The sequence below is a fragment of the Falco cherrug genome, chromosome 2, assembly GCF_023634085.1.
Source record: "Falco cherrug isolate bFalChe1 chromosome 2, bFalChe1.pri, whole genome shotgun sequence".
NCBI classification, from domain to species: Eukaryota; Metazoa; Chordata; class Aves; order Falconiformes; family Falconidae; genus Falco; species Falco cherrug.
The window spans coordinates 79,620,468-79,635,308 of record NC_073698.1 but is presented as its reverse complement, the minus strand read 5'-3'; the positions used below and the strand labels follow the sequence as shown (position 1 = coordinate 79,635,308).

The window sequence follows — 14,841 nt, the reverse complement described above, 5'->3', positions numbered from 1 at the left end:
ACCTCCCCTACCTTGTTCCAGGACAAGTCTGGGGCATGCAGCTGGGTCCAGAGCAAGTGAGTGGTACTGGCCCCACACCAGCCCTCTCCGGCATGCTGCCCATGCTGGAGGATTATCCAGCACAAGCCCCGTGATGGGATTTGCACTTGAATGGCTCACCAGGCACAAGTGGCTCAAGAAGCCCAGTGCAGCCACCTGTACTGCCAGAAGGCCAGCTCCCTTCAGTAGCCATGGGGATAACAGTGGGGCTTCTGCAGTGGTCACTCAGCACCACAGCTCCTGATCTGAAAGTCCTGCTAGGGAAGTGTCTGTCTTTCCATTTTCATAGGTGGAGATTCACTACCAGCCTTTGTGAAAACCCTCTTGTAACTCAACTAGCCCCAGGAAAAAAGGATCAAAGAGTGGCTGAATTAAAAGCAAGACAAGATTCATTCAAATCCAAGGTTACTCACAGCATCCAGCATCTGCAGATTTGTTAGTTATGGACAAGAGGCTTGAATTACTTTTAGACAGGGAGCTATTGCTAGTGTTAATGGGTTCTAATGCTGAACTTGGAGTAGATGCTGCCATGCCTAGAAGAGAAATAATATTATTGAAGAGTTAAAGTATTCCTAACAAAGAAAACCCAAAATAATACCGTTCATGCTTTCTGCAGCTGAAAAGCGGTAATAGAAGTAATATAAATAGAAATTAAAATAAATGTATTATCATATCATAAAAGCATAAAGTAATACATTATCTTAATTTTTGAGATTAAAGGATTGTGAAATTGTTTTCTAACTAAAGCATTAAATGTGCAAGCACTTATTTATCTCATTAACTTAAAGCTTATTAGCAGGCCCATTGATGGCTGTGGGCTGTAAGTACATGCCTCTATGTTCTGCTGAACTGGTACCACCAAGTATTACTTCCCCTGGTGCCAAACTCCAGCTGCCTCCAGCAGAAGACTCAGAGACAGTGTAGCAGCTCAGGGTGGGATTATACAACCACCGAGTCCTAGCTGCAGTCACGCAATCAGAACGGGAAGGAGGCACTGTGTACAAATAGTGTCATTAATTGTATTTTCCCAGAAGGCTGGGGAGCTGTACTGACAAAGATTTTGCTCTGAGAAGCAGTCAGGGTCTGACACTAGAGGTTTTGGCAGGTGACTGAGGACAGCTGAGGGTGAGACAGGAGAAACAGCAAGGAAATGTGATACAAATAAACTGCATTTTGATCAGAAATAGCTAACAGCTGGCTTACGTGGTGTCTTCTCCCAACAGCAGGAGAAGGGGCACTGCATGCTCCAGAAATCTTTGTCTTGCAGGTGATGTCTGCAATGGACCACAAAGGCCTGCAGAAACTTTCTCAGTATTTCCCAAGGTGAGACCTGCATTTCTTACCTTCCATTCTTCGACTCAGCTGGTGAGGGATGACATCTGCCTGTTCACGCTGAGGGTTACAGCGGTAATAACCCTCCAGATTCACACAGGTGTTTTTCTCAGGACAAGCATTGAATTCAGCATAGGAACATTCATTGACATCTAAGAAGAGAAACACATCTTGTACAGGTATTGATAAAAGCATCAAGCTTGATTTGCAACGTGTATGTAGACCAGGCTCTGGATACGATAAATGCAGTGTAAATCTGCAGTAACTCTGCTGAAGTAACTCTGGATGTATCTGGGTGCAATGAAATCAGAGCACTGCCCTTCCCCAAAACAGTTATAACCCGATCGCTTTTTACTCCAACTCTTTGGAATAAGAGGACAGTTGGTGGCAGCTCCTGCTTACGGTTGCAGGATGTCATCCAAAGCTAAGAGATGTCAGCAGCAGGAGCAAGATTTACCCAGTGATTTCACTGAAAGTTGGACTGAGTTTTCAAATGTAAACACAGAATAAGAAGTAAATGACAGTGGTGTTTATGGATGCATTTCGTGAGTGAAAATGTTCAGATAACTACACAGTACTAAGTCGATTAAAATAATTTAAACCAAATATATTTAAATATTTCACTAATATTTTAAAATAAAGTAGTAATACAATATAGTAATTATTAGGCTAATAGGCTACAAATATGACTTGTTTCATGCAAGTAACACATTTCTATACAAACAGTATATCTGCTTCCCAACAAAACACTCTTTTTATGAGCCTGTTTAATACAACCAATGATTGTGCTACAAATACGGACACCTTTGCTTTTTCATCTGAAGATGGGCTATGATATTAGGAGAAAGAAAATTTAGTTGAGGAATTGGGAGTATCCCCCTCCAAACTATTCACTGCAAAATAATTATTTACTACAACCCTCTCCATCTATAATGGAAACGTTAGGGCCATATTTGGAAAGTTTACAAGGTCTGCTACGGTATTTTTGAAAGCAAATTAGTTCTATAGTCATATAGATGAAATCCCAAGTGAAGAGGGATGAACCCCCTAAAAAAGCTTCCCCCCGTGACAGGATTATAACAAGTAACCTTGCACTTCTGTGTCAATCACTTCATATGTGCGCTTCACAATGTCCTTCAGAGAAGAAGAAACCTCTGCTAGCGGAGCTGGCTGGTACAGTCCGATGAGAACCTGGGAGGCCACTGTCCCAGCATATACTTCTGCACGGTTGCTCTGGATATGGTGCACAGAGGCATTCAAGGGCTGTAATGCACCAGTAATCTGGAAATGGGGAAAAACAATTCAGTATCTCGTTCCTTTCTCAGCACAGCTGTATACCAATGAGGCATATCTTATGCAAAGATTATCATCCTAATCTGAGTGTAGAAAGAACCAATTCAGAAAGCATAGCAAAGTGGCATCATTTAGGTCTGTATTTATGCAAGGTGAGCTCTTCTTACTATCACATTTCACCACAGAGTTATGGTATAATGCTGCCAAGCTAAGGCAGGTGTGGAGCTGCAAGTCGGGTTTCAAAATGCTTAGGCAGGGGTATGCAACCCAGGAAGATATGGGAAAAGTCACTTTGGTTTGTAGTGTTTAATCATTACATAAACAAACCAAACAAACATTACAAAATCACAATAGAAAGAATATACATTAGACATGCTATTACAGTTCTTCTGTAATAAAGCTGTCCAACATTTCTCACTTTAAGCAGCTAAAAAGACTGCTGGCAAAGGAAATAGAAAGAAAAAGAAGAAAAGCAATAGACTGAGGAAGAAGGGACTAAGAGTCACAGAAAGACCCCAGGACTGATCAAGTCATCACAACTGTGAGTCAGGAATGAGGGAAGGGACAGGGTGGTGGGCTGAGCATTACAAGTCAGTGGAGCAGACAGGGCCTGGAAGACATTCCTCTAAACAGCAGCTTATTGCAAAGCTTCCGTTTATATTTCCTATTTCTGGTGTGTCTGACTTTTCCAGAACTTGATTCAGGCCAAGATATAAAAGTCTTGGTACATCATTACCCTCTACTCCTTTATACAACATCAGGACCAGGGTTTCTCGCTTTTTTAGGGTATGAGGAGTTCAGGTAGGAGGAAGAACTACACACATGCAACATCCCCATGCTACTGCTACTATTTCAGTTCCCCTGCGTGTCAGTCCTAGCTGATGATGGGAGAAGGGTTTTCTGTGCTACTTGCCCACCCCCAGCTTGAAACTGGGGAGAAGTTAGAAATAAAAATGGAGGTATATAGGGACCTGCCCTCTTAGGTATCTTTCAAAGACCACATCCAAGCGTGGTTTTCTCCATGGCATGGTGATATGTACTAGGGAAATGCTTTGGTTTTATGGCCTGGAAGGTCTCTGTCCTAGTTCATCAATCCATTTCTAAAGACCACTGAGAGGACAGAGCAAGCCCTTCTGTGCAAGCATGGCTTTAGTTTGCAGCCTAATTCTTCCTGCAGACACTCCTGTGCCTCATGCCTCTGCTAGGGCTGTTTTTCTTGGTTGCCTTGGACTCTTCCCACCTGCTGTGTTATGGATAGAGAGATGCGCTGCGCTGCTGTTGCACAGCCTTGAATGTGTTGTTTACAGGCTGCCCAGAGAGGTTGTGAAATCTCCTTCTCTGGAGACATTCAGAACCTACCTGGACACAACCCTGTGCAACCTGCTCTAGGAGAACTGCTTTAGCAGGGGGTGGACTAAATGATCTCCAGAGGTACCTTCCAACCCCGACCATTCTGTGATTCTGTGATTCTACTGCTTTGGCCACTGCTAATCTATACACAAGTCAGAGCCTTGGTCCTACAGCAAAAGCAACACCCTGCTGTCTCCCCCAGCCCTGCTCCTCTGGCAAGAATGACCACAAAATGCCCTTGATCCAAGACACAGTCGCCTGCTGTAATCCTGGGTTTTCACAGCAAAACTTCTGGTGTTGCCGAGTCCACCAGCCACGTAGGTCCCAGTGCCGTAGATCAGGTTTGTCTCTTGAAAGGTTTAATTCAAAACTCCTTATCATAAAGCATCACACTTTGCAGGTCTTGAAATCTGGACCCAGTCATAGGCCAAAAGCTGAACTGAGACAGAGCTGGAGCAAGCATCATTTAAGCAGGAAAAAGCCCTATACTTCTTGTCTTTAAAAACATATATACTATATGTCTTTAAATTGCCCTTGGAAAAGACCTTAAAAATTTACTAAAGAAGCTGATAAATCAATATTAATTGAGCTGCTTGAAGATCATCTGACATTCAGTAATTAGGAATAAATTAGTGCCATAAAGCATGATCTGACAGAACAAAGAGGGAGCGACTGGCTGGCAAGGTTATGCCCAGCACAGAGGGCTATGAAACAAGTGGTGGTTACTGAGTAACAGGAACATGGATGCAACAAGCAACACACAGGAACGTTTGCGTTTGTACATACCATGGAGTGTAAAAGGCGTGAGTGATTCAGAAGGTGGGAATCCACTCTAATTAATTCATTAAAATCCATTTTCACAAGCACTGTCACATTGTACCAGAATGTCCTTCCTGAAGCGTACAAAATAAAACAGCCAAGTCATCCGAGGTCTGATGCTATAGAAAGTGACAGAGCTATAGGAACACTCTGAAGCTTTAACTTGGCAAGTATGAAGGGCCCACGTACAGCCATCAGTTACAGCCTCATTCGCCATATGCCGCAGGCAGCAGCACCAGTGAAGGAGAAGCAGCCAAGGAAAGTACCTGCAGTATTCACGCACCGTTTAGTTCTCATGGGTGCAAGTGCTGAAGCCGAGTATCCTGGAATTGATCCAGAGCAGATTCCCATATTTGTTTTCTAAAGAGCTATGGTAACAGTTTTCCTGCCCATTCCCACCCTCAGAAGGAAAAACTAAGCATATTTCTATTAGAAGCAGTCTTAAATTTATCAGTAACATACCCTCTGGCATTGGATCCACACAGCCTGCTCCTTTGGATGAGTTGCAGCATTTTTTAAGCCCTGGACATTCAGTATCAAACGTGCAAGGATAATCACATGTTTCCATATTCTCCATTGGACAAATACCAGGTCTTGAGGCAAATACACTGGATCTATTGAGTGCTAAGTAACAAAAACATTTCTGAGAAAAAAAATACAGAAAATAGTTTCCAAAAAATTGTGCTATTTAATTTTAGCAAACACCTCCTCCTCATTTTAGAAGCACATCTGTTCTAAGGTTTTCGTGTGGAGAAAATAGGAGCCTAAAATACCATTATTTCATTTTAAGAGTGTAAATATTCTCAGAATTTTCTCTTGTTCATGACATTCTTGTTACAGAAATTTTGAATTTATAATTTTCCATTAATAATTATGGGTGGATGGATAGATAGATAAGTTTCTAAATGTGGAGGTACTGAAGCACTGCAAAACAGAAAATGTGCCTGATGCCAGCTATGACTAATCCAAAGAATATATAATGATCAAAAGAAACAGGTAATGTCTGGGCTAGAAATCGGGAGGTTTTATTTAACCTTTGGTTGTGACAAAGTTAACCTTTAGTTATAGTGATTGAAGATGTCACATGAGAGTGGAGGCACAATGCTGTTCTCAGGTACAGTTAAGGGGGTTGCACAGAGGGACAGCAGAGCAGACCCGAGCCCGCGGTCTGCAGCCTGGCAGCACTTGCTCCGCATCAGCCAGCCGCCCTGGGAGGCCAGCAGCCCACGCCAGGCAGCCCTGAGGGCGCAGCTAAGGCAGAAGGTTACTGCTTCCCAAGCCAGGGGCAGACAGTGGTCCTGGCTCAATGCCCCCACGTACCCTTCTCCGGAGGAAAACAGAAAATACTTCTAAGCTCTACGAACATTACTTTCATCCATGCTCTCAAACGTAACTCTAAGTAAGGCTCAGCTCTGGTCTTCCCAATCAACCTAAAAGATTTCTCTTTTCCATTCATTTTGCACCTACAAACTCTTGATCCATTACTGATCAATTAAGGCCAGCCAGGAGAAAAATAAAAATGATTGTTGCAACAGAAACAGGTTGTTGTGCAGGAAAACCACACTCAGCATGATAAAATCCATAGCAAATGAAAGGTCCATAGCAAACTATAAATCTATCATGAACCATCATTTCTGTGGGTTTACAATTTCCATTATCCCAAGACTCTGAATAATAGTAAATCTGAGGTTTCCAAGAAGCAGAAGGGAATATTGAATCGAGGACTTTTGGCCTCAGCAAAGTAACCTTCTTAAACAGGCAAATGGTCTTGATTAATTAAGATTTAGCCTAAATCTATGTAACTTGCTGCCACATGCACATTCCAGGTCTCCCTCTCTGCCAGTCCGTGGAAGAGTAGAGGCTATTGCAAGCAGAGAGCCTCAGCTTTTCAGCCCACTCCTTAACAAATCTCATTTTTAGTACTCCAGATCCCAAGCTCAATCTACAATCCAGGGACTGGGCTCAAAATATGGCATACAAAACTCAACATGTATAATTCTCAGCCACTTCTGCAACTGGACATACAGTCATATTTGCAAAAAGAAATAGACTGTTAAGACCAGTGGTTTTAAGACTATGGTCTGTGTCTTTTTGGGGGCCCACAGTGTGCTTGTCAAGGGTCTCTGAAAGGTAATTAAGAAAAGTAAGCATAATTTAATGACAGGAGTCCACACCTCCACTGAAAAATCTGCCAAATCCCACAAGCTGGAGAACAGGGAAGGCACTGAATTGAGATCTCTCAGCAGCACACAGGTTACTTGCACGTGTATTTTAAAAGATTTGCATGCAGAATACATGGGACAGCACTTTCCCACACTGATTTTTATAGTATTTGATACAACGTGTGTGTATACTTTGTGTGCACACAGTCACTGAGCACATGCTTTAACAGTGCTGTGAGCATCTTTCAGGTTGGTGTTAGACCCACAGGAGCTCTGGGCAGCAAATTAGGAAACTACCCCCACTCCCAGCCCCAAAGGATGGCTGGCTGCCTTACAGGGAGCCGGATTTTTTCTGCTGCCTAATGCAGCCTACCTAGTGTGGGCCCCTGCATGCCTGCGAACCAAGGACCCTTGCCCTCCTTAGTCTTCCCCAGGACCAATACTGCCTCCAAAGTTCATTTAGAGTTGTAGACCAAGGTTTACAGTAGGAAGACAAGCAAAGAAAAAAAAATCCAGCCTTGTGCAATCTTACTCAAGTTACTTCTGGGTCCAGAAAGTCCCAGTAGTCCTGTTCTGCTTCCCAGCAGGAACCTCTGCTACTGTCTCTGGGGCTGGCACTACGGGTCATTCCCCCAAATGGGTCCTACTGCTAGAAAACCTCTTCCTGATTTCTAGTCTAAAGCCACAGTAAGGTGTGAAACAGCCTCAGTTGCCCTTAGATGAGTCTCCCACACATTCCCAGTCTCACATGATTGCTCCATCCTGGCCTCCTGTGCAGGGAGGCTAAGCAGCCTCTCACACTGGGAGCCTGCACAAACATGAGCGCCAAGGGATTTCCCTGCATTAGTAGGTCACCAGTGATCCTTACTATTCAAACCAGGTGGATCTTGGTAAGCTGGACCCAAGCATGCAAATGCCCCCAGCTCTGAGATTCAGGTACAGTTCAAGCAGGTTTGAGGTTCAAAGCAGCCTTTTTTGCACCTAGGTCTTTCTTTTTTTGGCATGTTTAACTGCAGTGTAAAAGGTTTAATGAGTCACATGCAATCTCAGAAAACACTACTGAATCAATGGCCATGCTAGCCATTTGCCAAAAATCAAAAGGTCATAATTTTCGGATCAGCAGAAACAGAGATGGATTCACATCACATTTCTGCCTAATTGTACCAGATGCACTTTGAAAATTCGATTTATACTCTCCACTTCAATCACCTTGGGGACAGTCACCTACCGAGCAACACTGCCAGCACTGGGGAGCAAGCCAGCTAACTCCTCTGTCAGCTGGATAAAGTATAGGCTTTTCTCCTTTGTTATTTGCATAAACATACAGCAGAAGAAATGCAGCACCCAGCGCTTAGCAACAAAAGGTCAGTTACCAGCATGCCCATGAGAGCCACTGTGTCTGCTGTGACCACAGGATGGGGGGATCCCCCAGGACATAGATGCTGAGGGACACCACAAGCTCAGCCATAACCCCCTTCCTCTCCCTCCTTCCACCTGGAGGGGACAGGTTTCATCCAGAGGGTGTGACAGACACAGGGACCAAAATCCTGCATTCATCCCAGGCATCAGGAGGTGGAGACAAATCTATGAGATTATAGAAAGAGCTCCTGGCAAAACCTATTACAAAGGCAGAACAGCAGTTTTCATCATATTACCCTGTTTTCAGGGTCTTTGAGCACTGCTAGACTCTGCTTGCTCAGATGGGTATTGTCCATCCTGACTGCCTGGCCGGGAGTTAATCAGGATGGAGAGCAGCGTCAGGATGTGCTGTTTCCGCATCTGACAAATATTTAACACCCCTCCCTACGAAAAGCCATATCATTCACTAGAACATATTCAGGAGCCATGGACTGAAATTCGGCAAGGAAGGAGCTGTTGGATGATGGAGGAACATGGCCTTCAAAGCACAAAATCAGTCTGTGCATGCTCAGGAGAAACTTAATGAAATATAGGCACTGCCACTTCCAAGGGGTTCATCCTGCCGGCAGCACCGTGACGTGGCCACGCTCTGCCCTGTCGGTGCTCACACCGGCAGTCAGTGGAGGGCCATCAGGGACCCATGGTGAGCCCACAGCTCGGACGTGGCCGTAGATACCCCTGCTCCCCCTGGGGCTAATGTGGTCAAGAAAGGCACGAGGTGTGTAACTGAATGGAGCAGATAACTTGCAAGGAAAGACTACTAAAAAGGTTGGGATTTTTTGCTGTGGAGAGAAGTAGGCTGATCAAGGTTTACAAAATCCCAGAGGCAGAGGGTAAGGTGAAAGTGGAGCTGATATCCACCAGAGCCACAGTAATGAAATGGGTAGAAGCACACACTTTACCCAAATGGGTGTGAACTTCTGGAATTTGTCAGTGTGGGGGTGTGAAGGCAGACAGCTTCGGTGGGCTCACACAGGGGCAACTCCCAGACAGGAGTCCATAAGCAGGCACCATGAGGAATGGGCAGGGACATACCCTCCGACACCTGTAATCCCATTTCTGCAGCTGCTGAGGGCACACAAAAGACCCAAACTACAGGGCAGCCAGAGACATCTGCTTGTGGGTGAGGTCCCGTAGGGCATCTTGGCACCTTCCCACCCAGGCTGACGCTGCAATGCTGCCCACATGCCCCATGTGGTGACGCTGCTGTCCCATGGCTTTCTGGTGACAGCCCATGCAAGGAGGGGCAGCTGTGCCACTGCTCACCACTGCTCTGGTTGGGCTCAGCAAACAAACATCTGCATGCAGGCTCTGAAAGGTCCCAGCCCTGCGGAGGAGCTACCTGGGCACCTAAAATAAATATGGGGGGTGGGGGTGGGGGGGTGGTGTTATTTTACAGTTGTTTTCTGAAAACCTTAGGGAGTTATGCACACAAAGCATACTCTGATTAGAGTGTGGCCTTAACATTGCAAATCAAGCACTCTCAAGTTAAGAAACTCCAGGATTAAAGTTTTGGGGGCTTCTTGTTTCAAGGTATTTTTTGTATATGTCTGCTTAAAAGAAACAGCCTTCATTACATGCTGATGCACTCTTTTGCTCCCTAGCTGGGGATCAAGCAGGGTTAGATGGCAGATAAGGAATCTCTCTGGTTTCATCTTACGCAATAAGGTAGAAGGCAGGCAGCTAACCGGTCACAGGGAGAAGTAACCCAAGTAACCCTACCAGTGCTTCAAGCAGCTGGAAACAAGCCTGGAGAATTGGACCCTGTCTTTACCTTAAAAAAAATACCCTGCAAGATGCTGGGGAAGTTTTGCACAACAAACTGAAAACAACCTTTCAGAGCCGTGGGTTTCACAGGTCCAGGAACATGACCAGCAGCCCTGGGACCTGCTTAGCAACTGGGGGGCTGCTCACAGTCACCATCAAGGACATGGGGCTCTACACTCCAACCACACAAACTGTTAGAGGCAGCACTAAGCACTCTGAAAATCAAAATCAAAATAAATTTAAGAAAAAATTAAAACCACGCCCTAGGTGTCTTAGAGTGGGCACACAAAATGGTTTGATCTCATTTTCTCTGCAGTTCGGCTGCCCAGCTCTGAAGAACAGAGAACCTCCTTCCCTTCCCACAGGCTTCAGGAAGACAAATCGCTGTCTGTGAATTGCCCCAGGATTCACCTCAAGAGGTGATAAATAATTCTGTATTCAGAGAGAGGCGCGGCAGGGCACTGCACCACACAGGGAACGCAGAGGCCAGGGTGGCACACTGCTGAGGAGCTCCTTAGAGGGGTTCCATCATCCCTGAGCGCCTCAGGGAAATGTGGTCCTCGGGCAAGGCAGCACTGCATCAGGTAATCAGAAGAGTTTACTACTCGGCATGCATAGGCACAAAGAGAGGAAACAAAGGTTGTTTTATTTAATTCAAACTTTAGAATTAATTCTAGCACGTCCTAACTTTTAGATACTTAATTTTTTTTATTTTATTTTAAAATGTTAAAGTTGTTTGTGTGTGCATGTGTAATACTATCCTCAAGTGATTGACTGGCAACTAGTGAGAACTCCCAGAACAATCTGACTAATGATCTAAACATTTTTTCCCAACAGTAAAAAAATAAGAAAAGCAGGACCTGCCATATCCCTGGCAGGGGTAAATGTTTCCTTCTAGAAAGAAAGGGTGTGGCCAGGAGCAGGTTGCTGTGAAAGGTCATGGAGACCTTTCCACTCCTAGCAGGATGGAGAGCATGCCAGCATGGATAACGTCAAAGAAGAAAATAACAGTAGTTCAACAGTGTGCTGTGCAGTAATTTCAGCATTTCCAGTTTCTCTTCTCATCATTTATTTAAGACTGTGTCTAGACAGTGCATTACCATTCACCGAGTTTATGACTAATGCCCTGAAAAGCAAAGATACCGGAATAATGTAAACACAGAAATCACCTAGAAGCCATACAAATCCTTTTATGGTTTAAAATATTCCCAATTTAACTTTGACAGGAAAAAAGAGTCAAGGTGACCACAGTATTTCATGGGCAAACTTGCCAGGAGTGCCTATCAACAATGTGGCAAGGGCAGAGTAGAAATTCTGTAGCTAAGCTTTACAAGAGATTTACAGATTTGTTAATGTTAGATGAAATAAGCTCATCAAGAGCTCTCAAGCCTAAAATATCCCTAGAGATGCTTTTAAAAGGCATAGAATTATACTGAGAAAAAATATTTAAAGTCTTACCAGGCTGCCTTTCTTTTCCACCCAAGAAGATGGTCTTGATTTTCAGAGGTTCTGAAACACCTTGAAAATCATGATCACTCATAGTTTCTTGTGCAAATAGAGACAACTAGAACTAGCCAGTGACTCTTCAATGTTTAGCTCACACAGCTATTTCCTTGTACTACAGAATTAAAAAAGCAATTTTCTCCAATTGCTTCTCAGTCTTGTAATTTGATAAGTATGTGCACACATGTATGCATATGCATATTTATCAAAAATACCTTACTGAAGTAACTTTTCAACTATAATTAGATCTACTGGAGATTTTCCCATGTGGAACTGATGCTTGGAAAGTACAGATGATCAACAGCAGGTCCTCTGCCCATCTGAGAAGACTGCCTGGACACACCATAACCTGCAGGTCAAGTTTTGCACTGGCTGACACTCCACAACAGCCACAGAGTCAAACAATGGCAGGATACAATAAATTAAGAATTATGTGTATCTAATTATGCTTTCATTTCTCTTCTTTAGCAAATAATTTTAAGAACAAGTGCAACACAATGACCACTTCTGTGTTTCCATCTTTCTGTTAAAAGCATTTTCCTGCTAGACACAATATTCTACTGGTAACTTTTGAGAAAAAAACCTAGCAAAAATTATCTGGAGGTTAATATTCCAATGCTCTGAAGCAACTTAGAATTAGGATGAACACACAGTTCTCAGCAGATCCCATGACAAGACTTATGGCTCATATCCTCTCATGTCATGTTATATCGTCCAAGGCAGGAGCAGGTTCGGGGACATTCCCACAATCTGAGTCACTTAAGTCTTATGACCCAAAGCAAGAGCCAGGGCTGCAGTAGAACCTTTTCTTTTCAATATTCTGTTACAGTGTTGTTCACTATGTAAATTCCCAGGAACATAATTTTATAAAAGGGAAAACGGAGAATATGCAGTATCATACTGAAAATAGGAGACAAATTTTTGTCCTGCAGAACTTTTCTGGATGCTGAAACAGTCCAGTGCTGGCCTAGCTAATCCAAGATGCCTATTCATCTTAAAAGCATGTCTTTATCCATTAAACAAAAAGAAGTTACTTTTACCCAAGGAACCCCTTCCATCTACATCTCAAATTCTGCTAACATAGGGGTTTTCTTGTTGACAAGTGGTAGCCTTGATGTGGGAGGGAAAAAATCTTCCTCTTGAGTCAAAGATGATTTACGTCTTCTGGAGCAGAGTCTTTGAAACTCAGAAGTTAGATTAGATCCACCAAAATGTTCATGAGTTTCCAGACCTCCCTGGAAGGCAGTTAGTACCAACTTGCTCTGAGGCAACAGGTTGTTTTAAATTAACATCAAAATTGAGTTTGTATCCTGGAAACTGACCCTGCTCCATATCAAAGGAGTTGTTATCCTAAGTGCATCCTGAATCACTTTTGAGGAGAAAGCTCCTACTGTAAATGCAAGTACGCTCAGAGCAGGTACAGCATCAGGCAAGGCTACTTGGCCATGGATATTGGCCTGAACCGTGACGAGTAATTAGCCTTTGCAGGGGTACTGAGCAGGTGCTGCCTTCATGCTTACCTGGAACTTTAGTGACTTTTCAATTAGGGGTGGCAAAGAGCAAGGATCATTAGTCTTTCATGTCTACTCCTTACCATGTTGGACCAAGTTCACTGTAGATTTTTGCAGACTCACAGATTTCCATGAACAGGAACCTATTGTCCAGAACCAAATTAAGCCTTTACATGCCTCAGTTTAAGTGAATCCTCTTCTACCAGAAGCATTTATTTGAACTGGTAATCTGACTAAAACTTACCTAAAGAGCAGTAGAGTCCAACTTGTTCGTATCCTTCACAGCAATCTGTAAGAGTGATGGTTTCAGGGACTTCAACGGTATGATACTGCGTCTTGTAGTACGTCCGGGGACACACCATCCACGGTATCCATCCTCCACAGGAAGTGTTTTTCTCATAGGACTTTTGGTAGGCAACCATTTTAAACACAGTTTTGGTCAGGCTATAGTTGCACAGATGGTACCCTAGCAAAGAGAGGCCTTTTTCTAGGGAAGGGGGGGGAAAAAAAACAAACAGGAAAGAAAGGGATCAGCACTAAGTTGTCACCCCAGAGCATAAGTTCCCTGCAGTATCTCATTAAAAATACCATTATGAGAAAGCAGTGACAGAACCAACACAGATGAATGGTTTCTAGGAAGGCTGATGTTAGGAAGAATGTCACTTTAGAAAACAGACAGAAAAAAGAATTAGTTGTGACTGTCATGGGCAACACTTCAGTCAGAAAAGAACGCAGATTGGCAGAAAATTCAAAGAGCTCTCCATACCTTCAGGTACAAAGCAGAAAAAGGGTAATTTAACTCAAGTAAGTATAAAGGAAATTAATATACATTAGTAGAAATTAACAGTAGAGCAGAATAGGCACTTCCAGGGCAGAGTCATCCAAGTAATTCAGATGTCCACTCCAGGCTCATGCTGCCAAAGTGTTCATCTATCTCTGCTGACTATAAACGGAACAAAGGGTGAGGAACTCATGGGCAGGTGTGTCACAGTAGATGTCTGGAATGAGGCACCCTTCAGACATCGCCCTAGGCTAAAACTGGGTACTCGTACATCATTGGGAAGGACTTTCAGGTATCTGACACAAAAGGTATTCCTGGAGCTCCTATGTTGCCTGTCTGTATTTGTAGCAGACTGTATTAGACCAGGCCTTTTGAGAGCTGCAGTGGTTCATCGCCTTCAATTTAAACAAAGTCAGTGATAAGTTCATTAACCATAATTTCACGCAGGTCTGGGAATGGGAGTCAGTTTCTGGAGTTCTGAAAGCAGCCATGATGAGGAGCAAACTTGTTACATGCTTTACTTAAAACTGAAATACTTGAGCAGGAGCAGGAAAAAAACCCAAACAATACAAAGAAACCCAAAACCAAACAACCGCAACAAAACCAGATGGAATTCAAGAATTAGCAGTAAGCAACCTACAATCATGTCACAGACAGCAAGCTGTCTCCTAAGGAGATGTTACAGAAGCCAGAGGGGCTGTGTCACCCTGTGTCCCATTTGGGAAGCAGATGGGACAGAATTAAAATTCTAGTATCATCCTCTAGACAAGGCAAAAGAAACTTTTATAAGGATAAATACGAATTAGCTGCAGAGATGCAAGTATGGCAAGATTGTTACTTCTGAGACCTCTGAGGGGACCAGGGC

General features: G+C 43.6%; 1 protein-coding gene across 1 annotated transcript in view; it reads right to left on the bottom strand.

Annotated features, from left to right (window-relative positions):
* Positions 1-14,841, bottom strand: part of UMODL1 (uromodulin like 1) — a 66,137-nt gene that overhangs the window by 37,858 nt on the left and 13,438 nt on the right. Inside the window, exons 3-8 of the mRNA XM_055702748.1 lie at positions 13,440-13,682; positions 5,296-5,457; positions 4,801-4,907; positions 2,460-2,652; positions 1,383-1,523; positions 453-572 (exon numbers count right to left, since the gene is read on the bottom strand). Coding sequence (XP_055558723.1) covers positions 453-572; positions 1,383-1,523; positions 2,460-2,652; positions 4,801-4,907; positions 5,296-5,457; positions 13,440-13,682 — 966 coding nt within the window. The remainder of the gene's footprint in view (positions 1-452; positions 573-1,382; positions 1,524-2,459; positions 2,653-4,800; positions 4,908-5,295; positions 5,458-13,439; positions 13,683-14,841) is intronic.